General features: G+C 46.8%; 7 protein-coding genes across 7 annotated transcripts; 5 read left to right on the top strand and 2 right to left on the bottom strand.

The window, feature by feature from the left end:
* Positions 1 to 722: 722 nt before the first annotated feature.
* On the top strand, positions 723 to 3876 carry TGAM01_v208672 (hypothetical protein; the record flags this gene model as incomplete). Its single annotated transcript, XM_018806514.1, has 9 exons — positions 723 to 975; positions 1039 to 1124; positions 1183 to 1275; positions 1335 to 1760; positions 1816 to 2384; positions 2440 to 2712; positions 2781 to 2885; positions 2943 to 3574; positions 3650 to 3876. 9 exons carry the CDS (start codon positions 723 to 725, stop codon positions 3874 to 3876), a joined length of 2664 nt encoding a protein of 887 aa, XP_018660341.1.
* A 1307-nt stretch (positions 3877 to 5183) lies between these two features.
* Positions 5184 to 6022, top strand: TGAM01_v208673 (hypothetical protein; the record flags this gene model as incomplete). The annotated part of the gene is made up of 2 exons (XM_018806513.1): positions 5184 to 5603; positions 5666 to 6022. The coding sequence occupies 2 exons, from the start codon at positions 5184 to 5186 to the stop codon at positions 6020 to 6022; spliced, it is 777 nt and encodes a 258-aa protein (XP_018660340.1).
* A 746-nt stretch (positions 6023 to 6768) lies between these two features.
* TGAM01_v208674 (hypothetical protein) lies at positions 6769 to 11528 on the bottom strand (the record flags this gene model as incomplete). Its single annotated transcript, XM_024550385.1, has 5 exons — positions 6769 to 7884; positions 8206 to 8748; positions 8833 to 10749; positions 10819 to 10892; positions 10946 to 11528. 5 exons carry the CDS (start codon positions 11526 to 11528, stop codon positions 6769 to 6771), a joined length of 4233 nt encoding a protein of 1410 aa, XP_024404856.1.
* Positions 11529 to 12552: 1024 nt separating this feature from the next.
* Positions 12553 to 13805, top strand: TGAM01_v208675 (hypothetical protein; the record flags this gene model as incomplete). The annotated part of the gene is made up of 2 exons (XM_018806511.1): positions 12553 to 12813; positions 12852 to 13805. The coding sequence occupies 2 exons, from the start codon at positions 12553 to 12555 to the stop codon at positions 13803 to 13805; spliced, it is 1215 nt and encodes a 404-aa protein (XP_018660338.1).
* Positions 13806 to 14982: 1177 nt separating this feature from the next.
* On the top strand, positions 14983 to 17901 carry TGAM01_v208676 (hypothetical protein; the record flags this gene model as incomplete). The annotated part of the gene is made up of 7 exons (XM_018806510.1): positions 14983 to 15005; positions 15192 to 15358; positions 15581 to 16276; positions 16693 to 16925; positions 17102 to 17334; positions 17405 to 17459; positions 17551 to 17901. 7 exons carry the CDS (start codon positions 14983 to 14985, stop codon positions 17899 to 17901), a joined length of 1758 nt encoding a protein of 585 aa, XP_018660337.1.
* A 2685-nt stretch (positions 17902 to 20586) lies between these two features.
* TGAM01_v208677 (hypothetical protein) lies at positions 20587 to 21692 on the top strand (the record flags this gene model as incomplete). Its single annotated transcript, XM_018806509.1, has 2 exons — positions 20587 to 20625; positions 20712 to 21692. The coding sequence occupies 2 exons, from the start codon at positions 20587 to 20589 to the stop codon at positions 21690 to 21692; spliced, it is 1020 nt and encodes a 339-aa protein (XP_018660336.1).
* A 742-nt stretch (positions 21693 to 22434) lies between these two features.
* Positions 22435 to 24030, bottom strand: TGAM01_v208678 (serine/threonine-protein phosphatase PP2A catalytic subunit; the record flags this gene model as incomplete). Its single annotated transcript, XM_024550386.1, has 7 exons — positions 22435 to 22457; positions 22518 to 22567; positions 22659 to 22731; positions 22890 to 23423; positions 23495 to 23623; positions 23682 to 23727; positions 23875 to 24030. 7 exons carry the CDS (start codon positions 24028 to 24030, stop codon positions 22435 to 22437), a joined length of 1011 nt encoding a protein of 336 aa, XP_024404857.1.
* Between the last annotated feature and the right edge of the window lie 956 nt (positions 24031 to 24986).

The following is a 24986-nucleotide window of genomic DNA, read 5'->3' on the forward strand; positions in this document are numbered from 1 at the left end:
CCACAGCAGGTGGAGAAGCGGTCCTCATCGACGGCATCAGTGGAGAAGCATAGCGTTTTTTGCACCAAATGAAAGGCCTCATCGCATAGAAGCTCGCCTGCCCCAGTGAAGCGTAAAGAAGAGTGTAGTTGAAGGAGAGGAGAGGAATGGTCGCATGTCGTTGATATTACTGCTTGAATCCGCAGAGCCATCGATTGCGTGATTTCAGCTAGACCTATTTGGGGACAGCCTGGAGCGCTCCTCTGAGCGGATCTCGGCGCTCGATTTCAGTACGAGGGTACATGTTAAACTGCTTAGTCACTTCTCGCCATACTGTAGTGTCAGACTCAAATGCCTGAAACTAAAGCCAATAAAGGGTATTGAGCGTTGCAAAAAGGGAGTGATGTAGACTCTAGAAATACAAATCATATTGTAGATGCATTTGACATCTTATCGTATGCTATATTTCCAATGCCTCAAGTAAACTATTTGACTGTACATAACTTTGCTTCTGCAGATGCTCGCTACCTAGTCACATGACCTCGCGTTGTACCTGTATTTGCACTTAGACGCGCCAAGTGACTTGACAAGCTGCTCATCATAGAAGCGACATGGGAAAAAAAGAGAGGATAGAGATGCTCGACTATAGATTTTAACTTTGTTTCAATATCTCTACTTCAAGAATTTACGTCGTCTTTCATTGTTCTATCTTAGATTGCCTCTCGCACAAAACTGTTTTCACAATGCCTCCCCGTCGCAAGCGCGCCGCCCCAGAGGCTCCCGATTTCATCGATCTTACTGGAGATGCTGTCCAGCACGCTCCTAAACGACCTGCTTTATCATCCTCGCGGCCTGGTGCATCATCTGGCGCAGCAGGTCGCCAAAGAAGCCAGGCATTTCCTTCTTCGTCTTCTTACCTGTCAACTCAAGAGCCAGATTACTTGGATCTGACGCAAGAAGACGACGCACTTGACAGAGAGCTCTACGGTACTTTTGGTTCGTTTGCCTCAGCGTCAGTCATTCCAATAATCACTAAATTGACCCACATACCTTGTATAGATGGCAAAATTGTAGGCGTGAGGTACTACAACGGGTATGCTTCTCCTGGTGAAGCTGTCTTGTGTCACAGAGAGCCGAATAATCAGGTAAACTGTGCTCGATCATGTTTGGACTCCTCAAGTCACTGTGCTGATAGGATGATAGTATGACTCCAATGCAATCCGAATAGACAACGTTCTGCATCAGCAAATAGGCCATTTGCCTCGCAAAATCGTCGAAAAACTGGCACACTATATTGTGAGTTTGTATTCTTGTTTAACTAGAGTATTATTTGTTCTGCGGCTAATCTGAAATAGGACTCTGGAGACATCACTGTTGAAGGCCAGATCATAGGAGAAAAGGCTTACTATGACTGTCCTATTAGACTATCGTTTTATGGTCCAAGCAATCCCGAAGAGCGTACCAGGATTGAGAATGCTCTCAAGGCAGATAAATTTGTCAAGGCTACCCAACTGAAACAGACCAGGAAAGCTGCCGAAGCCCGTAGAGTGGTGCTTGGGCTGCACCAATCGATCTCTACCGCCGGTTTTGAGTCAGACAAGCAGCAAGGGGCACCTGAGCTATCTCTGGAAGAAATCCTCAAATCCAGCGATGCGGTCGAGTTCCGCAAAGGGGGTGATGCCATCAAGGCGCTGGCCATGGGTGAAGAGGAACTGTCAAAGATGCCGCAGGCTGAGCAGCCTAAACAGCTCAAGTCTACGCTTCTGCCATACCAACTGCAGGTATATATGAAATGTTTTTGCACAATCATCAAGTCAAAGCTAATGCCATTAACAGGGATTGGCATGGATGCAATCTAAAGAGAACCCGCAACTCCCACCAGTGGGATCAGATACCGTCACTCAACTGTGGAGGCGCGATAGCAAGGGCCGATACTGGAACGTTGCGTCCGACTTCATCACCTCTAAAGCACCAACACTATTTTCTGGCGGTATCCTCGCTGATGATATGGGCTTGGGAAAGACTCTCCAAATCATCAGCTTAATTCTTACGGGTGGCTCCGGCTCAACACTGATTGTTGCACCGGTTAGTGTAATGAGCAATTGGGAGCAGCAAATTCGAAGACACGTCAAAGAGGAACATCAGCCAAATATCCTAGTATATCATGGTGCTAGGAAAGTGGCTGGCCAAGAGCTCTCGGCATACAACGTTGTCATCACCAGCTACGGCACTCTCGCCAAAGAGCTGGACGAAGGTGGCAGCAAAACTCTGATGAGCCAAAAGAAGAACTGGCGGCGAGTTGTGCTTGACGAAGGACACACGATAAGGAATGTAAAGACCAAGGTGGCTCTGGCTGCAAGCGAACTGAAAGCCCAATCCCGCTGGGTTCTGACTGGAACTCCCATGTAAGTATCGATCGGTGGTGTCCTTGCAACGTTGATAATACTGACTTATTACTAGTATCAATTCTGTAAAGGATCTCCAGTCCTTGGTCAAATTCTTGCACATCACCGGAGGCATTGAGCAGTCCGAGATTTTCAACAATGCAATCACCCGAAAGCTGATGTCGGGTGATCGCAGCGCTGAAGCGCTTCTGCAATCGTTGATGCAAGACATCTGTCTGAGGCGAAAGAAGGACATGAAATTTGTTGATCTCAAGCTTCCCAAAAAGACTGAGTATCTACACCGAATCACATTTCTCCCAGAAGAGAAGTCGAAATACGATGCTCTACTGTATGTCGTCCAATAACCCTCACTTTGAGATGATCGTTTCTGAAGATTTGGTGTTAACCGGTGAACAGATCCGAAGCCAAAGGTGTTCTGGAAGAATACCAGGCAAGATCACAAAGCGGTCAAAAGGGCCGCTTCCAAAACGTCTTGGAGCGTCTTCTTCGACTCCGGCAGTCGTAAGTAGCCTGTTGATTGCATGCTGTTGCTACGCTACCCAAGCTAACTTCTTGTAGATGTAATCACTGGACTCTCTGTAAGGCGCGCATTGACGATCTGATGCAGTTGCTCAAAGATCAAGACGTTGTGCCCTTGACTGAGAAGAATCGAGCATTGCTCCAGGAAGCGCTTCGGCTGTACATTGATAGCCAAGAAGACTGCGCGATCTGCTACGATACACCTACTAACCCCATAATTACAAATTGTCAACACGTTTTCTGTCGCCACTGCATCGCCAGGGCAGTTCAGCTGCAAGGAAAATGTCCAATGTGTCGCAACCAGCTTACCGAGGACGATTTCCTGGAGCCAGCTCCCGAAGGTACTTTTGACGCGAACTTTGACACAGACACGCAGAGCTCAAAGACAGAAGCGATGCTGCAAATTGTTCGGGCGACGTTGAAGAATGAAGGATCCAAGATTGTCATCTTCTCACAGTGGACCTCGTTTCTCGACATTGTGCAGAAGCAGCTCGAGAATGCAGACCTGAAGTACTGTAGAATCGACGGAAGCATGAGCGCAGAGAAGCGCGACAAGGCAATCGATGCCCTCGACAACGAGTCTGAGACTCGCATCATGCTCGCCAGTCTGGCAGTCTGCAGCGTGGGACTTAACCTTGTTTCTGCGGACACAGTGATCCTGTCTGATAGCTGTAAGTCACCCCTTTGATAGAAGCCCTAACCCTTCAGCTGCTATGGTGAATACATGCTCATATGTGCTTTGACAGGGTGGGCACCGGCAATCGAAGACCAAGCCGTTGATCGAGTACATCGTCTTGGCCAAACACGAGAGACGAAGATATGGCGTCTCATTATGGAAGGAACCGTTGAAGAGCGAGTGCTGGACGTTCAACAAGAGAAACGCGATCTTGTCACCAAGGCATTCCAAGAAAAGGGCACCACGAAGAAATCTAAAGACACCAGAATGGGAGACGTGTTGAAGCTACTTTCTTGAGTGAGCGTCTGGCGTGGTACTCGTCGGCCCCCATGTACACGGAAAGCTATCTCCAGATGCAGGATGCCGTTGCTAGGCACACAAGGACCAAGTATTGGGCCTTCTCGACTACGCTATTGCGGCATCAAGAATCTCCATTATGTCAACATAGTGGGCTGACATAACAGGGATGCGGCCAATGCGGCAAATACAACATTTTGATACGGATTATCTGATCAATTAAATCTGATGGTAATCCGCTAATAGTTTGCGGAATTAATTAACCTTACTATAACCTGCTGTGGCTATAGCAGGAATATTAGTTCCCGAGATAAAGTGCTTACTTATACTGGAGTGAGTTGACGCCATTTATTTTGTACATTGATGGAAATGTTCAAACGGATGGGAAAATTGGCCAGGTAGAAGCAGGCTATATACTGCATGAGACTGCCGTTGTTAGGTAGTTACGAAATGATTCCAAATCTTTTTCGCCATACTTACATGTACGTATATCCATGTCGACTACTATGTGAGATTGGACATATATTTGACGTCCTGCGGCATCAATAAGCATCGCCATTCCAAGGTCAATACCGACGACTTGGCCTCGGCCTCGCGGTCTCTCGGCCACTCGGTCAGCGAATTCGTCGTCCACTCTGGGTGAATTGTTCCTCATTTAACAGTATGCCAATTGGTCAGCCAAAAGCTAGAAGCTAGAAGTCCGAGTTAGGAAAAAGCAGCATGGGCTGTATCAGCTTGGCTAACTTGTAGAGGGAAAAGCTACGCCCCCAGAATAGGATAAAACAGGAGTACCTTGGCGCGTTGTTTACAAGCTGTCGGGATTAAGCATATCCAGCAATACGCATGTGGCTGCATACCTTATTATTCAGCGCATAGCAGACTATTGGACCTATTACAATTCAGCTAGATTTATGCGACTAAGTATCCCGCTTAGCTCGGTTCCTAGGGCGCATTTACGTGGAGATACTTTTCTGCTTTCAGGCTGCACCATTTTGGCTCACAAAAGAGACGTCAACGTTGACTAAACATGGAGGACTTACAAATCGAAGCGCGGTCAGAATGTACTGACGCTTTCCATTCAAAAAGAGGATGTATAGAGACTAGGAACAGTAGTCAAAAAAATCGGAAGATAGACGATAGCCTATTGGCAAGAATCTCTATAAGTTAGATGTCGAACCCTTTCATTGACGATAGATTTGGTGTTGAAGCATAGCATTCCTAAGCGGTTTTCCTACTTCAGCCTGCATATTTCGTTTACTAATACCCAGAATATAAATTCATAAGATCAACAAGCCTCAGTAGCCATCATGGCCGTAATTTCCACACCTCAGCCACACGTCCTTATCATCCCCGGAGCATGGCATCCGGCTTCCACAATGGCCTCCTTTGCCGATGCCCTGGAGGCAGCAGGCTTCCCTGCTACGGTGGTGGCAACCCGCAGCGTTGGCACCAGAGACGTCACCATCCAGGACGACGAGGCTCAGGCCAAGGCTCTTTTGCAGCCTCTACTTGATGATGGCAAAGATGTAATTGTCCTTGGGCACTCGTACGGTGGCTTTGTGATCACGGGCCTCATTGCCGGTATGGATAAGAGAGGCAGAGAGGCGCAGGGTCTGAGGGGAGGCATTCTTGGTGTGATTTACCTTTCTGCGTTTATACCTATTGAGGGGGAGACGACGTTTGTAGCAGCGGGTGGTAATGATTGCACGTTTGCTTCGGCAGATAATGTGAGCCTTCTCTCCCAGCTAGGTTCATTCTTATTGACAGTATGCTAATTCGATTTTGCTAGATCGAAGAGACAGGCCTCTTGGGATCAAAAGAGGAGAAATACCACTTCTACAATGATATCCCAGATGAGGTAGCCGAACGCCTCGTAGCCAGCCTCAAGGGCCACTCCGGAGCGGCGGTCATGTCAACCCCTTCGAGTATAGGGTGGAAGGATAAGGCTTACGACGGTCGCCGCGCGTATATTCGCACTCTTCAAGACAATGCCCTTACTATCAAGTACCAAGACGAGCTTATTGCCCGTTCGGGTGTTGAGTGGCTTGTGAAGTCGGTGGATGCTTCGCATAGTGCGTTCTTTTCCAGGACTGATGAGGTGGTGGGCCTGGTTGCCGAGTTGGCGGTGGAATTTGCAAAAAATTAAGAGGGCTGAATGTTTGGAAAGTAAAAAGGTATATGGGATTTCGGTGTTTGGGATGTTCACTGCTGCAGCGGGCGGCGCAGCATTGTGTAAAATATAGGAGGATATGAAGCTATGATGACAATATATGTATTATAGACCTATCAATTCGATTCCGTTATGCGGAATCCTATTTTACAAGGAGATGAGCGCATGGACTAGTAGACGCCGTATATGTATGTAAAGTAAGAGATCTACTACATCTACATGCTCTGACTCACTCGACAACACATATAACCGCTACAATCTCCACGTAAAAACATCTTGGCGAGTTACTTATCGAAATGCAAACCTATCTACTCTGGACTATCGGAAACAAACTCATCTATCTGCTTGGTCACATTATTGCAGTTCCTCCAACCAATTCGCATTCTTCTTGAATCGGAATATCAAAACCTCTCCCGTTTGACAACCGACGATAACTCTATCCTTGTGAACCCTTATGGCATAACTATCCCTATCAGACTCTGGATGATATCGGTCTGGCAAGAGAATGATCCTTTTGTCATTCCAGGTGATCCATGTCTCTGCGCCGAACGTAACGCTATAAGGGCACCATGGCTCAGAGACTATCCGTGCCCTTGCACCGTCTCGCAACTCCTGGATGAGTATAGGACCCCTCTCTGTTATCACATACTGAGGGTGGTTGATATTGACGCTCAATGAGTGGATCGCTGACCTTGTGTCTGATTTGAGCGTGTACTCAAATTTCAAATTCCCATTCTCTCCAGTAATATTCCATATTGATATACTTCTGCGTCCGATGCGATAAATCTTTTTGAGTCGGCTGAAAATGTCATTGCATTTATGCGTTCCCCACCCCTCTCTTTAATAGTTGTAACCTGGATGGAGGAGCCGGTTTGATGGCCAGTGTGAAGGTCCCAAAGCATGATCTCGCCATTGTCAGCGCCAGACAAGACGTATCTTTCATCTTGTGAAAACAGAACGCATAAGACGAAGCCTCTATTACCATAAAATATTCTTACTCCCTGGACGCCGTTCAACTCTTCTATCTCTCCTATCTGTCCTCCTCCTTCTGCTTCTTGTGTCGCTATGGTACCTCCAATCTCAGGCTGCATAAGATCCCATATGCGTATAGTCGTATCACTGGATCCAGAAGCTAGGAGTGTTCCATCACGCGATAATACAGCACAGCGTACCGCGGTTTGGTGACCAAAGAGCGTGCGTGACTGGAAATCGTCCTTTAAGCTCCAGATACGAGCAGTTCTGTCATCGGAGGCTGATATCAGTTTGCGAGAATCATGGCTGAATGCAAGCGATCTAACAGGTTGCTCATGCCCCCTTAAGCTCCGGTGGAGCATACCAGAATTGCCATCCCATAAGCAGATTAGACCATCTCTAGAGGCCGATGCCACCCACTTCCCATCCTCAGATAGCGCAAGACGTAAGATAGACCGCGCGTGTGGGGTACTTTGACTGTCCTTTGAGCCACTTTCCGACTGCACCTGAGCTTTATAACTGCCGTAATCCCAAATCCGAATGGTTTGATCGCTGGAGCAAGTAGCAAGGCATGTGTCAGAAGGCGAGAATGCCAAGTCGTACACGCTCTGTAAGTGTCCGCTCAGTATTAATGGGGTTTGATTGGCGTTCCATGGCTCTCGCCACAATCTAACTGTTGCGTCGTATGATGCCGATGCCAGAAATGACCCATCAGATGAGAACTCGACTGTGCTGATATCGTCCATGTGTCCAGTGAGATCCACGGGAGGGCCTCCAAATTTCCAGTCCCAGATGTATATTTTGTTGGGTTTGTAAGTCCCAATGGCGACATATTTTGTATTCGGCGAAAAGGCCATTCCACATGCCTGAATTCTGTAAGAAGTAGGTATGATCAAGTCTTTTTGTCTCTTTAACCTTCGACTATGCTGTATAGCAGGCTCTGAGTTATGGACTTCTCTAGTTTTATCGTCGTCAGTCTCATCACTCTCCAGACTCCAGATAGTGATTGTTTGTTTTGCTACTGAACCAAGCAATGTGTCATGCTTGGAGAATTCAATGGACCTGACATTATCGTCGGAGGAAGCATTTTCTTGTCGTAGGATGAGCTTGCAGTCAGGAATTTGCCAAAAAACAACGTCTCTCCCAACTGCTGTTGCCAGCATGTTTCCGTCATTCGAAAACTTAACATCTCCGATAGCGCTGGGTTCATCGCGTGAATATTTCTCAACTGATAGCTTCAGCTGTTCTCCGGTAGATAAACTCCAGATTTTGACGGTCCTCTTGTTCGATGCAGCAATAAAGCCAGTGGAGGATAGAGCAATTGTTATTTCATAGTCGTTAGGAAAGGCTTTGATTGCATGCTGTGGTTTTCCCGATGATGTGTCCCAGATACGAATAGTACCATCATCTGATCTAGAGGCCAAGAGCTTTCCATCGTTAGAGTAAACACAGCAACGGATATAGTCTGAATGACCCTTCAAAATTTGACTGATGGGGTGCCAGTGGTTTTGGAACATCGGGGGGCCTTCAAGATACGGCCATTCCTTTGACAGGAAGGTTTCCTGAATTGCCGTATTACAGAGACAGAACAGAAGAGTCGTTTTGGCTGTAAGACCAGCGGCGCCTTGAATCATGCTGTGGAAATGCAGTAACCGATGCGTTTCATAGACAATGCTTGAGAACGCCCGGTGACGAATATCATTAGCACGCGCTCCAGTATTCCAGTTCTTCTGGTAGCAAAGTTAGTATCAGCGTTGGGATTGCGATATAAAGATATTGAAATTTTGATAAACCAAGAGAGCGGAGAAACGTACTTTGACATGGGTTTGTAAAGCTGATATCAGAGTTGTTGCTTGAGGTAACCATCCTGAATATACCAAGAAATCCAGCCATTTTAAAAGGTTCTTGCTGAGAAATCCAACAGTCATATCTATAACATCATCCGCATCATCAACATCACAAAGATGCCGAACCCAATATAGTGCCACATAGTTCGTGGGTGCCTTTGAGTTTTTGCCTGGGGTTGGCGATGAATATGCCGAAGATGAGCTCCAATATTTTGATAGAGATTTGAGACAGCGTTCGACGATTTGCAAATGCAATTTTGCCCCTTCGCTCTGTGTCGCTCTGAGAACCAAATCTCTGGCAGATTTGCGTGGAAAATGAACTCTTTTGTCACGCACTTCTAGGAATGCAAAACATTTCCCCACAAGGAACTGAACATTGACGTGTGCCGCAAAATCCAAAAGTGCTTCTAACTCCACAAGGTCCAAAGGTCTAGCTGCTGTTGCCATCATACTTAGCACATCTCCGCAGATCTCAGTATCATTGAAAGGTAGATTTCGAATATATTCGCGTATAGGAGCATATAGATTATTCAATGGATCGGAGTATGCAGAGTATACTGCCGAAGGCTGCGAGAGCCATCCAAGAATTGTTGGAGCATGCCAAGGATTTTCTCGTTGTATCGCCTGGCATGCCAAGTCAACTCGCAGAAAGTTTCCTGAAGATGCCTTCTTGAGGAGTTCAGTGATTTCATGTTGAAATTCTCCTTCAATGACCCAGTGATTTGCTATTTGGTTAGCCTTTGAAAGAATGTAATGATCCTTTAAAGTTATCTGCAATTCTTCATATGCGGCATCGATGCCTATGCATCCATCTTCAGGTATACACAGATTGCTGAACTTAGAAAAACGTTCAAATGACTCAGTTGAACTGGATATGAGCCATTTAACATTTTGTGACAGATTTATAGTTGTGTGGATGAGTGATAGGAAGGAGCTTGGATTTTCGTGTTCGAAATTAATCTCATCAATTCCCTCAATTATGAATATAGTCGACTCAAATGTCTCATCTCTGATAATGTCATATAACAGCATGGTTAATGCGTATACGTCATGGGATTCAGAAAATCCCTTACTATCTGCCAAGTTGCATTTCTCTGTCAGATATCTGCCCAGTTGAGGTTGGTGTTCCATGACGAGGTAGATGAGAGACTTTAGCACAGATACAGTGCTTTGCGCCTCATTTTCGCCGGTGCCGCACATTGAATATGACAAGGCTGTCGATTGTGAGCCGTGGCTCACCGGAGAGAGTCCACGGACAATTGACCAAATAACCATCGTTCTGCCGGCATCTGGGTCACCGCACACCCAGAGCACACGCAAGTCTCCTGTGATGAATTTCTTGTACTTACAAGAAGATTCGACCCATTCGTAGAGATTCTTCACCGATGGAATGTTCGCTTCTAATACTCGTGGATCGATTGCGTTCAAGATTTGTTTCGGAGTCTTCCTGTCGCTCTTTGTAGGCTCGGGCTTCTCATCTCCAATCCTATTATCCTTCTTTTCACTAAGAAGCGTGGAAAAGTTTTGAATCTGAATCTCAATATCCTTCCCATTAAAATTGAGAAGTGCTTGCTCTGCCTTTACCACGTCGGCCTCATTCACATCCACATCTCTCGATAATAGATTTTGATCCATCTGGATAAGATTGTTCTCTTGAATTGCATCTATTTGCAAACAGACGATGCGAGCTTGAAAGAGGAGAATCTGTTGGTATAGTTCTGTTATACGATCTCGGAGAGTTGTTTGTTCGCTTAAAGGAAGGCCTCTCTTATATTCATCGCCACCAAGAAGCTTGGGAAGTAATTTATACCACGACATTCCGGATATGATGTGGTTGATGCCCACCAACGTCTTCTCTGGTCGGTCGCTAGAGTGCAAGAGTGTCTATTTCATGTCTGACTTTTAGCAATCAGGATCACAGCAGCAATTCGTTCTGGATTTCAAGTCGCTGACCTGTAGAGCAAGACATGTTCCTGCCCATGCGAGGGCTGAATCTTCACCACTGTCGATTGATGATTTCAATAAGTCTTGAGTTTGTTTGGAAATTTCAAGGGAATCGCTTGACAGTTGATGTTTTTACTGCGCCCTTGAACAGTATCGGCACCAGCATCGCTCTCTTGCTGAGACTCGAGGCAGAAGGCAATAATATCCTGAGCGTATTGTCTCCTTTCTTGATGATGCGAAGGTTGAAACAGATTTTTTTCTTGATAATTACGAGAAGCTTTCTGATTGTGTTGTATCAAGTATGCACGTAGCCATAACGTCAATATCCTTTCGTACTTTTCCAATAAGTCGGCATGCTGAGGCCTCAGATTATCGTAAGCCACATCCCACAGGTTGTCGACCTCCCCGCGGGAAGATTCGGCTGAATCAAGCTTGCTAGGCGTGAAAGATATTGGAGATGAAACATCGTCAACTTCGCCTCTCTGCGAAATTGCTTCTTCTGGCTTCTTTGGGTCTTTGATTGGCAGGTCGGTGGGTTGTCCACTGTCTGAGGTTGCGGCGCTTGACTTTGGAGGTATTTCTGGTTCAATTGGAATGCAGATCTTGTCTGGCGCTTGATCAGTTACTGGGAGCGCAGGGAGAGGCTTATCATCTCCTGTATTCGTCCTTTTCGGGTTTTTAGATTTTCGGAAGTGCAGACCAAACTTCTCTAGAACCATGGCGCCTACCAGCTCCTACGACAGATCCAGGAACGCAAGGTGCAGAGGATCACTAGTGGAAGACAGATAATCGGTATTAATGTGTCGTAGGTAAGATGATGTGTTGCCTAGGAAGAATCGTGATCGGTAAAGCCTGGAGTGCCACGTTTGGGCATCAAGGCTGCAATAGGCACGTGTCGTACACTGCACTGTGCGTGTGTACAGCCGCGTAACAGAGGAACAAAGGAAGTACTTCAAGCACTTCTCAGTATCCCAACAATATGCGCGTTTGTATCCTGTGCTACCCACCCATTTCAATTCACCAGCCTCCCCATTTCCGAAGTACCACAAGCTGAGCAAGTTCCGACCATCTATGGCCGGAGCCTCTTGCTCTGTCGGGCTTCAACTCGGCCACTGGATCATCTTTTGTCTGGCTTGATGGAATAGAGATTGTGATGGTTCTATCTAAGTTTATAGCGCTGAATCGCAGATGTTCTAACTGCCCACCTCTGATATACGTAACATTACTTTCATATGCAACACGAGTACGATGGAGCATTCTCTTGGCAGTTTCTCAACTCTCGTAAAAATTAGTGATAGGCTTTCAACTGGCTTTGTTCGTGTTATACATGCTATAATTCCCTAACAAGAAGCTGCAAGGCCTAGGAAGCTTGTACTGTCGAGCTACTTGGGTGGTATATGCAAGTGCTTATCGCTACCCGAACAGGCTGCAGCCACAAGCCTGAAGTTGATGAGTGTACATGTAGATTGGACGGCGTTATGTCCCAAATGCGGATATTGAGACTTTCAATAAATCATAATGGAGGCTGTTTACGAGCACCATGGTTGCATGTACTCATAAGTTGTCTGGTCCAATGTAAATGTAACGCAAGATAGGTAACATTAGGTATATAAGCCGTTCTTGAGGCCGCTCATTCCCATCTTCAAACTTCGCTCAGTACTTTTACTTCTTCTTCCTGCTTGATTTCGTCCTTTATTGCACAGTCGGTGATCTCAACTCTGAATATTCGGTCAAACTACAGCCATGGCCAGTTTTGTGGACTTGGATAAAGAAGGCCAGTCAAACCGCCTAGAGATTGACCTCTATCAGAATTGGAACCATGAAACGACTGTCATGTCCGGTTCTTTCAAGTCATACGGAGCGAAAGAGAACGGTAGTGCAATCTTCGATAGTAAAAGATCTGGATACTCGGTAACAGCCGACCGGCTACTCTGGTTGGATGGATGGGAGAAAACAACATTCGAAGGTGCCACACCCATACGCCACCAGGAAATGACTTTAGTGGTGCTGAGAATCGACCTTGCTTCACATGATCCTAATAGAAATTTGGATCTGCCAACATCACCTTGGCATTCGAAGGCGGCGATGAGACAACGTCCGATCCAAGGGACATACCGGAGGTACAAGCATGGGCGCCTTTCAATACAACTGAGAGATACAACGCCTCGAAAGCTTCTCACACTAAATCTAGCAAGACGGAGATCGGCGCTCAGGGTGGATACTCTGGTTTCGAACTATCCAGCAATCGGAGCAACGAGCATGAGATATCATGGGATCAAACTGTGTTCGACCGAGGAAGCTCGACCCCAGTCATTGGCCAGCTTGGTCGACGGAACGGAGTCACCTGGGTTCTTGAACAAAACGAATTGCAGAATGCGGGCGTCCAGCAGACGTTTAATGTCGCAGTCCTCATTTCACGACAAACGCGTGAGCCGTATTTGGTCAAGTTTGACATCGAAGCTCGGGTTGGCACCATGGAAGATTTCAAGAACAGAACTAAGGCATTTTTCGGATCAAACCCGGGGAAAACCAAGCCCTATCTTGTGACCCCCTGGAAACAGAAGGTTTGCAATTACGAGGGTGTAAATATGTTGAAATGTATCGACCTCGATAACCTTGGGAGATTGCAGAACCACCAAAAGAGCTCCAGCTTGCAGCTGAGCTGGGAACTCAGCCCTCAAGTCGAGATAGAAGATGTGGCTACCGTCAAGCATACTGAAGGATTGTTGGGCGACAACCAGGCGGCGGAACAAGTACGACACAGCTTTGCAGAGGTGGCGATGTCGGCTTCGCTGAAAACTCCTGGCGGTACACATACCGAAACACCGCTTCTATCCGTGTCCAGATCCACTGCGGCTGATCTCGCTGCCTCTGTCGATTTGGCTAGATTCACAGCGCTCGAGGCTCGCGTCGAAGAGCTCGAAACTCGTCTTGCTTCACAGGATAAACTGATGCTTCGAATGCAACAAGCGCTTGCTCAGGAGCGTGATGCGTGAGGTTTACGTCTATTGTATACTGATATTTTTAATACGAGATTTGTCCGCGCATAATTTGCTATACTGTCTTTTTTTTCCTTGGCATGTAGTTTCAAAGTAAAACTGCGCTAGGTAGATAGATATGAATACCTACCTACTTACTTACCTTTACATCATTCGTTCTTGGCGCCGTGTATGTAGGTGCCTAGATAGGTATCTACAAACACGTTTGGGTTGACTCAGGGTATCTGACTCTTTGGCATTGCCTTACACTCAGATTTGCCTTCCATGACCATCACTCCAGCAGGCATACTCATTATATATATATATATATATATATATTTGTGAAATAGAAGAGCCAAGATGAGATATTGGCTGTCTTCATGCAATGTTCAAGGTATCGAGTATTGGTAATGGTATGATTAACTAAAGTATTAATCTTACAGAAAGCCTGTGATTGCCTATGCAGAGTAAGAGAGGGTGATACAATCAAAAGTTCCTTGAAAACTTTTCATCGGAAATGAGAATAAATGAAGTAGACCCTCATCGGAACTGAGAACCAATGAAGTAGATCCTCATCGGAACCGAGAACCAATGAAGTGAATATAGCTGCAGTTGAGCCCAACCCTATCTGTACGTATGCGAGTTGGTGTGACTCGGCGAGCCAGTGCCGTGTACCTGACTGTTACATAAGAGTAGTTCGGATATACTTACTAGGTATACTTGTACTGTGCTCTTTCTGCATCTGTATACCTATTGCTTCTTCTGTCCTTTGTTTACTTTTCACTTTCACCTTCTTTCTGGAACCCAAAATAGCCCACATCATTCAGACTACCCTACACAGTGTTTTTATTAAGAACTTCTTGTCACCAACTCACAGTTATATGATAACGAGGAGTTGCTAGGATTGGAGATAAATCGAGGAGCACCTTTGATTCGAAGCATTGAATTGGCGTTTGCTGATAATTCGACACCTTTTTCTTTTCTTTGCTTTTCTCTTCTTCTTCTTCTTCTTCTTCTTCTTCTTCTTCTGATTCTTTTTTTTTTTTTTGCTTTCGGACATGTCTCTTAGCCCAGATATACGAAGCAGCCAGACGCGTACAGAGCCCTCATCAAATATCGATACTAGCATAAAATTAACGCCAGATCCGAAAGAGTTGTCGGATGATCAATCTGTCGGCCAAATAGTAATCAATCAATGGATGAAACTCCGAAAGGCCAGTAAGGCATCAGAGATGCGATTACATGATCAAGCTTACGATCTCTTCCAATTTCTTAGAGAGGCTTTTGAACATGCAATTAAACACGAAAAATTACACAGCTTCATTCCAGACATCAAGAATTCTTAATCGACGAAGAAGGGAAATATCAACTAGATGACTGCATACGTTGGTTGATTCTCGATAGCGCGGTGGAGCAATGTTCGTTGGGCAACGAAGATGTTGGCGTCTCAGCAGTTCAGACAGAAGCTACAGAGGAGACTATCACTGGAGAAAAAAATCCCTGCATTATTATTATTCGAATTGTCGTTGAAGTCTGGCCTCATTTTCCGTTTATTTGCCTTTTCACTGCTCGTACGTTTCCTAAGCTTTTTCCGACTTCGGCACAAGAGCGTCTCGTGGGACATTGTTATTACGAAGAAGTTCATACAATCGAGCAAAGGAACGCATTCCGAAGCACCCCTTTGCATAGGGCTGCCGGGAGCGGCAACGGCAAGGCAATAAAACATATGATTTATAATGGACGATGTTTTAAGCCAGATATTCTACTTCAAATATTGAAACTTAATGATCCAGACCAAAGATCTGGCAAGACTGCCCTGTCTCTTGCTGCTATTGCCGGAAATCTAGGAGCTCTGCATGCACTTTTGGGTTACAATACTGGCATAGCAGATATGCCAGACACGACATTCAAAGAGGCCTTGGAGAATGGCAAAGGAAATGTCGTGGAAGTATTTGTGCAACAACCTGAACTCAGACAGAAATTCGCCAATGCCGACTACATTCTTCTAGCGATTGAACCATTGAAGGGCATGAATGAAGAGAAAATCAAAGATACTGAGAGATATAACCAACAAGTGGAGGTCGTCAATGCTCTGATCAAAGCTGCTGACCAGCAGAGTATAACTGATGAAAGGGTTATCGCGAAGATAATCCAGCTCGACTTGGAGAATGTTTGGGCCGAAAATGAAACCATTTTCAAGTCGGACACATCTGGATTGCTTCATCTCGCTGTCCAGTACCAAAAAACTGGATTTGTGAAGAAATTTCTCCAATACGATGAGTTGGTCACTGCTCAGAGTCATAAGCATCATGCACTCTGGCACAACAATAATATTATGGAAGGTTCTACGTCTACTCATCGCGTGTTGAAAGATGAGGATAGCAAAAGAATCCAAAGAGAGATTCGCAATCTCTTAGTTGCAGCGATTATTAAGAGCAAACACGTACGCAAAATGCAGGATTTGCTTGAGGTTTTCCAGTTGTCTGACGGTACGTATGAATTGAACAAGTTATCCCCCGTCTAGACGTGTCACTTGCTAATTTGAATACAATCTACTTTTTTAGAAACCGGTAAGAACAACTTCCTACGATCTATACGGCCGCTACTTCAGAATGACCTGACAATTTAGTCAACGAACTGTGTTTTGATCTCCCACGGTTCAATTCGGAGACCTACAGCGTTTCGGACTTTGTTCACTCGCTCATAAATCATCAAGACTATGCCAATCTGCTATCTTATGAAGAGACGCTAAAATATGCCACGTTTCCGGCCCTGGATCTCAAAACCGATAATAAAGAAACATTTCGCGACAATACTCAATTTGACCACGACGAGATTTTTAAAGCTTTAGATTGGTTGAGAAAAAAGAAGAAAGTTAGGCATATCATCAAACTGACAGTTTTAGATCGACTTGTGAATCCTCATGATGAGGTCATTATAGGCACCTATGTGAAACAGTTTGAGGTGGAAGTTCTCAATTGGAGATTACTAGATCTGTCTATATCGATTTTCAAGAGTTCGGAACCTAGCGAAAATGATGCACTGCAACGAATCCGAGAGCTTCATCTTTATACCAGCGGCAAGCGAGCAGTAATTAACCATTGGTTAAGCGAGAATGGGATCCGCACCCTTACGAATGTAGGTCATGCAATAATGCAGTTTTTCTTTCTTTTCTTTTCTTTTGTGCTATCTTATCAAAGTCTTTTCATGCTGAAAGAGATTATCGCTTAGCTTACAACGCTTGAAATATATGTTATCCAGGTTTGTGTTGCATGTCACGTATTTAAACGCCGTGCGCTGATGGAAATGCGAAGGACTTGGCGAGTAGAGAAAGATGCCGCGCCACCGCCACTTTTATCGAAAACGAATTTGGCAAGCTGAGCAAAGAAATAAACGAAGAACGGGAAAAGATGCGCCAAGAGAAGTGTAAGAACACACCAAACGCTCAGGACACTCATGATGCCTATGATACTTGGAAGCTCACAGTCGGTGTTAATACCCGGCCGTGGAATCCGACAGAGGAAAGAGACGCAGACTTGGGAGAGATGTAAGTGCTTCTTGTTGCCACTCAGACCGCACAGCCGGTCATTTGTATTTCTTCCGCTGACTATTATTAGAGCTGAACGGGCTGTCCCGAAGCTATCTCGGTTTATCAAAGGCTACCAGACCTATGTGCGTGACATTGTTAGAGAAGACTCTGTAACATTCCGCCCAACCAGAGTTGCCGTGATCGATAATGGAATTTTAAGCATTTCCCCTTTAGTTGACACTCCTTCAGCTATCTCAAACGCCGCTAAATATTTTTGAAACCCCATCTGCTCTTAATTTGACAGAGTCCTCGGACATCACCAGCATTGCTCCAAACGGATACCAAACCGGGAAAGACGGCGAATACAAGACTTTGTGGTCACGCATCAAGAAAGGCCGATCTTTTGTAGACGACGAATCCCGCGTTAGTTCCTGGCTATTTGCGTCGGATCCGCATGGAACTCAGATGGCAAATCTAATCTGTGCCATTGATCCTTGCTGTGATCTTTACGTGGCCAAGGTCGCTGAAGGGAGATCTGGAATCATCCCGGCGCGAGTTGAGCGAGTGAGTCAAGATTTGAGCTGATAAGACGTTTCTTTTTTTCTTTTTCCTTCTTTTTTTTTTCCAGACTCGGGTTTCGCTAACTCTTGGCTGCTTCGTGTTCTCTCAAGGCTGTTAGGTGGGCAATAAGCCAAGATGTTGACATTATTTCCATGAGCTTCGCCATCTTGGAGGGAACAAAAGGGCTAGCTAATGCTTGCGCCGATGCCATACACAATGGAATCATCATACTCTGCAGCACCCCTGACGAAGGCTTAAACACGGAAAAAAGCTGTATATCGGGGTACAGTGATACGATGACTATTACAGCTTGTGATGGCTTTGGGATATTGAGTCCGAATGCACCGCCAGACTATAATTATGCAATCAAAGGCATCGAGGTGGCTGCGGGCAAGGTCCCTTTTCTTGAGTCAAAGGACTGCATATCAGGAAGTTCGGTTTCCACAGCCATCGCCGCGGGATTGAGCTCGCTAATTTTAGCTAGCGATCGGCTGGCAAAGGATCGTCAACTCTATGAGCGAGGCGATAGGGCCAAAATTGTGAAGCATCATTTTGGAAAAATGGCCGGAATAAGCAAAAAGTACATCATCTTGGAAAAGTTTGCAGAGATTGACAAGAAGATCAAGGATGGCCGATATATCAACGCTAGAGATATCATAGAAGGATTTTTTGCTGAAGAAAGGTATAGTGAGTAAGGAAGGGTAACTTTTTTTTTTTTTTCATTACATTCTTTATAGGTATTAGATATCTCCAACCCTAAACTTACATGGTGGGTTAATGTTTAATGTGAATACTTTCCATCTATTTCGGAGCAAAAGTAGTGCCCGCATCTCTTTTACATAAGTGCATACTTGTAGAACTCGCGTCTAATGTTAGTAGCAGAATGCAATATCCGACATATACCGCTTCGAGAATGAGAGGCATTAGATCGTTGCTTTTGGAACCGTCAATCAATCTGTCCACCTATCGCCACTTTGATAAGACTACACCAAAGTCTGCACAACGCACCAATAGCAGTAAACCCCGAGGGTAGCACTTCATGGCTCGTTTTCACGACCTCAGACATTGTGACATCCAATCTTGCGATATCAAATACTTGCGCCAAGCACGAGCACGGGCACAAGATGTATCACCAAGGATGATCGCCTGCGCCAATGCAGGACATTCTTGTACTTGTAGATGGAACGGTCTCCACCCGAGTGCGTCTTATTCAGCGGATTCATTCAGTACCAAAGTAAACGTCTGTGAGCTATATCAACACGCACGCAGCTCCTTATTAACCCGTATAACAAGTTTTTCCGTCTTCCATCTTCTTCTTCGTCATCAGTGTCGGCGTTTCTTGCCGGTGCTTATATCTTGTCCTCGCTCTCGTTATCGTTCATGTGCGTCGGACAAATCCAGCCCGATTACCTAAGCAATCATCGGCGCGACGCTCGCCATCGCGCCGACATGCAAGCGCCGATGCACCGACCCTCCGCGATTTTTGGCACTGCAGGCAGCCCAGCTGGCGGTGCTTGGGGAGTCCGCTCTGGTCGCGGCCGGCACGCATTTGGTAATTTTCTTCGATAGCTACGTTGATCTCTTGTTTCTTGTCACTGGTGTCATCACGATTTAGAAATCAATACTTGACGAGACATAGAGGGAAAATTGGAGAGAGTGGACACTAAGCATATGAATATGGCTGGCAAGCTGAGCGACTGACCCAGACTCAGCTGTAGTTCTAAGACAGCCACCAAACATACAATCACGATAGCCAATGCCTACTATCGCCTACAATGACCAACATCCAAGACACGCGTATAAACCAACAGATAGTCTAATCGCACTAAACCTCCCCAGCCAAGCCTCCCAGCTCTACCCCTTGAACGCCCCAATTATCCGCTCTTTTAACGTTAAATCAAGCAACTCGCTAACACGCGTGACCCGTTCCTCCTCCCAATCCTTCGCCCAACCCCGGGCGGATCTTGCTAGAAGTGCGAGCGCCGATGCTGCCCAGCTTGAAACGTGCCTATTGCTGCCCACGGGCCGCAGATGTACGGACTTTGCATCAATGAATCGAAAATCTGCTTACAGATTCTGCCAGGCCCCCCCCTAGTATGAAGTAGCGTGGCATTACTGCTAGCAAGTGCAAGGTGATCCATTGTCGGTGCTTCGGGTGCGATGCTATTCTATTTTGGCGCGAGGGTAGCACAAGCAAGGGGAAGCTGAGCTACGGGGATAGGAAAAAGAAGACGAAAAAAGACCGCTGGGTCTATGAAGGATCTGGCTAAGCTCATGTACAATGACGGCGTTTATTGCTTTTTGGTTTTTTTCAATTTCTTTTATTATGTAGCGTGGCCCATGATCGTCCTCGACTCTGGTCATATTCGCTTATCATACTCGCTTGTCTTTTACATGACTGGAGCAACATACAACTAAAGCCACATACAGCATCCTATTCATCGCTTCCACTATCATCGATTTACGGGCGCTATCATTTGTCATCTCTTTTCTAGAGTTTATATCGTACGCGCTGTGTTTGACCATCACGAACTCGAGTATCTTGGTGGTGTGACTTGAAGGCAGCGACTTATACGCATCAGCCCACGATACTTCTACAGAAAGGCCCTTCAGCATCACGGCAATAAGAAGAAGTAATAAACAATAAAAAGAGAGAACACCGATTCTCGCATCTCTTGGATCCAAGTTGATACAACAAATATCAAAAACATGGCATCCGGCAGTCAAAACGGCGCCATGCAGATGCAGGTACGTACGACACCATCACCACCATCAAAAACACCACGAAATCATCATCATCATCTTCATCCAGCATCACAGCTAACATCTCAAAGGGCCCCCCCTACCCCCCCAAATACGCCGGCCTCGGCCTCACCCCAACCCCCTCCGTCGACATCCCCATCTCCGCCGTCATCCTCGCCTTCTACATCGCCTCCGCCGCCTTCAACATGACAATCTTCCAGCGCAACCGGCGCCGCGGCCACAAGTTCGTCCTCTCCGGCCTCTTCTTCGGCTTCTCCATGGCCCGCATCTCCGCAAACGTCATGCGCATCGTCTGGGCCTGTTACCCGAGAAACGTCCGCATCGCCATCGCCGCCCAGATCCTCGCCAACGCGGGTGTCATCATCATCTTCATCGCCAACCTGATTCTCGTCCAGCGCGTGCTGCGGGCGTATCATCCCCGTCTCGGCTGGAGCATGCCCGCCAGGATCATCCTGCGCGGGCTTATCGCGTCTGTGATTGGGTGCTTGATCATGCTCATCATTTGTCTCGTCGTCAGCATCTACACGCTCAACCAGACCACTATCGACCAGACTCACATCGCTCAAACCGTTGCATTGACGTATTTCGCCTTCCTGGCCTTCTTGCCGGTACCCATCATCGGTCTCTGCTTCATCATCCCCCGTCGCCAGCGCATCGAGAAATTCGGCACCGGAAGCATGCGTTACAAGCTCTTCCTCATCCTCTTCACATCTTGTCTGCTCACTCTCGGTGCGGCCTTCCGAGCAGGCGTAATCTACTATCGTTTACCCCCAACTGAGTCACGGTGGTTCCAGTCAAAGGCCTGCTTCTACTGCTTCAACTACCTCATCGAGCTCATCGTCGTCTACACGTACGCGCTGTCTCGGTTCGACAAGCGATTCCACATTCCCAACGGAAGCAGTGCCCCCGGCCACTATGCCAACGGCGTTCCAGGCTCTGACGGAGCCGTATTTGATGAAGAGCTGCCTGCCAGTGCTTCTGAGCAGACGATGACGGATGCCGGCTGGGCTATGGAATTTCAAAACAAGACTGCGCCCAAAGCATCTGCTTAGAGACGAAGAAGAGCAATGGATATAAAAGAAGACGAAAAGGGAGAAACGCACACGGGAAGGAATTAATAATAATTATAGCATAAAGGTGCCTTAGGGTTTGCATTTATATGTCATGGGTGTTCTTGACCACTCAGACGAGACACTCAAACGGCGTTGGCGGCATAGACTGGATATAGACAGCGGTTTTTACTGTGTTATACGGGTCTTGGAATGTCCGAAGAAAGAATCTCCTACATTTAGATTAGCCTGTCTGGGGATATTCTCCCTCAGCATGTAGAAATATGTATTCGCATAAATCTGAAATCAGTTCATTATAATTCTGTATCCTAGTTTGCTAGTCAGCGGCTGCATTAAAAGTAATGTTGATTCATAGTATAGGTAGACATAGGAATGATTCTGCCATAACGAGCTTGTAGTGAACACCGTCCAACGTTAATCTCAATTGCCGGATCCAATCATGGTGAAGCAGCCGAGCATTTTGTATATCGGTGTGTTTACAAAAAATAATAGGGCTAGGATTCTGTGATGGATCGTCCGTATCGCAGCAACACTTGGGCAACTCCTTGTTCACATTGAGACTGGTTACGGCTGGATGGCGTGGGCCTGTGTGCCAGCAGTAGGATTAATCGTACATTATTTTTCTTTTAGATGCCCAGCTCCTAGGACTCTAACAGCTATAAACCTTCTCGCAATAAGCCCTTTACAGCAATAACTTGTTTGAATGCAGAACATGAGTGCTAGATTAGAGGAAGTAATCAGGAGTTCCTATGAGAAAAGAGTTAGATGGCATGATTCAGATATTTGGTGGGGAAGTGGACAACATACGTCTCGAGACCATCGGTTCGCCGGCTCTCGGGCACGGGTCAAATTGCAAGCTGTTGCAGTTAGCACATCTGTGGCTTTGACAAAATCCCTCTTGGCGTGGGGTAGGTAGTTGCCACAGCGGGGAGATTCATCTGGACTTACAAGGTATATTTCAGATGCTCGTCAATTTCCATTATAGCAGCCTGGTTACCGCATCGGTAGCAGTAGTTTGGTGCTGCAAAGTAGTAGCAACGTTAGTCAAATTCTAATAAGGCTGGCGGAAAAAACAGAGGAAATGAAGGAAGGGTAGTAGGCGGGTTGATAGCTCGGGGAAGCTATAGCCTGCCATTGGGAGAGAGATAGCTAGAGAAGCACGTAACAAGTGGCACTCACCTGAGAAGATTGTCACCACGTTTCGATCCTGAGACCAGTTGTATCCCTCCATCACAAGCTGATGCGCTCGTGCCACCAGCGTCAAGCCGTTGTTGTGGTTGAAAGCCTCTGAAATGTCCTGGCCGAAAGTGTACCCCGCACCGCGGGGAGAGATTCCCCAACCGCAGCGGTCGTCTGGGTCGGACCATAGGAGATCGCACATGGGACCTTCGTGGGGAACTTCTTGCACACGATCGAGGGCCCTGATGTTATCTAGTGTGTCGATGCTGGGGGAGAGACCGCCGTGGAGGCAGAAAATCTGGTTCTCAATCAGGGCAGTCAGGGGGAGGTAGTCGAAGAAGTCGGTGAATATCTTCCACACGTTGGCGTTGCCGTATTTGCGAAGGCATTCGTCGTAGAAGCCGTAGACTTGTGTGATCTGGCGCGACTCGTGGTTGCCTCGGAGGATGGTGATGCGCTGGGGGTATCGGATTTTGAGGGCAACGAGGAGGGAGACGGTCTCGACCGAGTAGTATCCTCTGTCGACGTAGTCGCCTGCAGAATCAAGATTCATGGTCAGCGGCGAGGCACCCCTCATTTTGCGGATCATACTGCGTGTATCGCACCCATGAAGAGATAGTTGGTGTCAGGACTCGGGCCGCCAATCTTGAACAGCTCCATTAAATCGTGAAACTGGCCGTGGATATCGCCACAGACCGTAACGGGGCATTTCTGCACACAACGATTGGGGTCAGCTTCAGATACACATTATTTTGACTCATCAGCCGCGGATGGCCATCACCAAGGGCCAACCTACCACGGGCTGCACGTTTGATTCATCTTGAACAACCTCTCGACCCTACACGACAGCCAAAAAGTCAGCATCAATCTCCAATGACGTTTGAAACGGTGTCACGAGGGCGAGGTGATGGCGATGGGACAGCTTTGCAGCCTAGCCAAACCCCTCCTTCGCTCGCGTCGTCCACCATCAGCATCAAAGGCTCACCATGTCGCACAGCCTCTGGACGTCGGCTTCGGACAGCTGCTTGCAGTTCATCAGGTTCTCAATCCACTGCTCCAGCGTGGATCTCGTCGCGGGCTCCGTCTGCACAGGCGCCACGTCGGCCGGTACTCGCCCGACGTCTTCCATATTTGTGTCCATTCTGGGGGGATGCCGCGCAGTCTGTTGCGTCCGCTGCAGCTGTGCGTCAAGTCCTTGCTGGGAACGGGTCGATTGGCGATGGGTTGAAGCGAGGCGTAGGTGCGAAGCGGAGGATTCGAGGGCGCTGGTTGGGGAGGGGAGAGAGAAGGCTGCGATGGGTTTGAATGACGTTGCGGTCACGCTTCGGGTTGCTTGCTGTGCAGACTTTGGGTTCGCGAGCAGCTGTGCGACAGTGGCAGTTGGCAGTGCCAGCTTTGGGGCGGATAGCGGGCGAGCGGTGGGGCTCCAGGCGCCAAAGGAGGCGGCTCTATGGCAGTGGCGGTTGTGCAGCAGCCACTATCAGGAGGGAGGGAGATTGGGAGATTAGGAGAGGGGGCCAAAACAACAAGCCGGGGTGAAATGAAGTCAAAGGCTAGTGCTATTGCGAGCTGATGGCCCAGTGAAGCAGCATAGAGCACAATTACAAGATAATTCGATAAATGTTAATACTTGATCAGATAGAGCTTTTCGTTTTCTATGAAACGCTTTTCCTATTGTTTTCTGAACACTCTTAGTGGCTGTAGCTCTACGCGTCTGGACTCGAAATTGCTCGTGTTTTAAGAGAGCAAGGGGTAGCAAGTCAAGCTCTGCTATCTACTACTATACACTCGTAAGAGCAGAGGCTTAAAATCTTAGCAGTAAATGGAGAAGTAGATTGAGCAATTGATTTAGTAGAAGCAGTAGAAGCAGTAGAAGCAGTAGAAAGAGTGAGAGCAACGGATACAAGGAACAAAAGAAGCAGTAGTAAGAAGTAAAGCAAATCATGTGAAATTGAAGATATTTCTTACAAACATCATATAACCGTAATTATGGTGTGCACAAATGAACTATTCCTTCCAGCTAAGCACGCGGATTCCAATTATTTTTGGCTCTGGCCGAGCTGAGAGGTAGCCAAGCTAGAGCTCCCCCTGACACGA

The sequence above is a fragment of the Trichoderma gamsii genome (assembly GCF_001481775.2).
Source record: "Trichoderma gamsii strain T6085 chromosome Unknown Scaffold_38.2, whole genome shotgun sequence".
NCBI classification, from domain to species: Eukaryota; Fungi; Ascomycota; class Sordariomycetes; order Hypocreales; family Hypocreaceae; genus Trichoderma; species Trichoderma gamsii.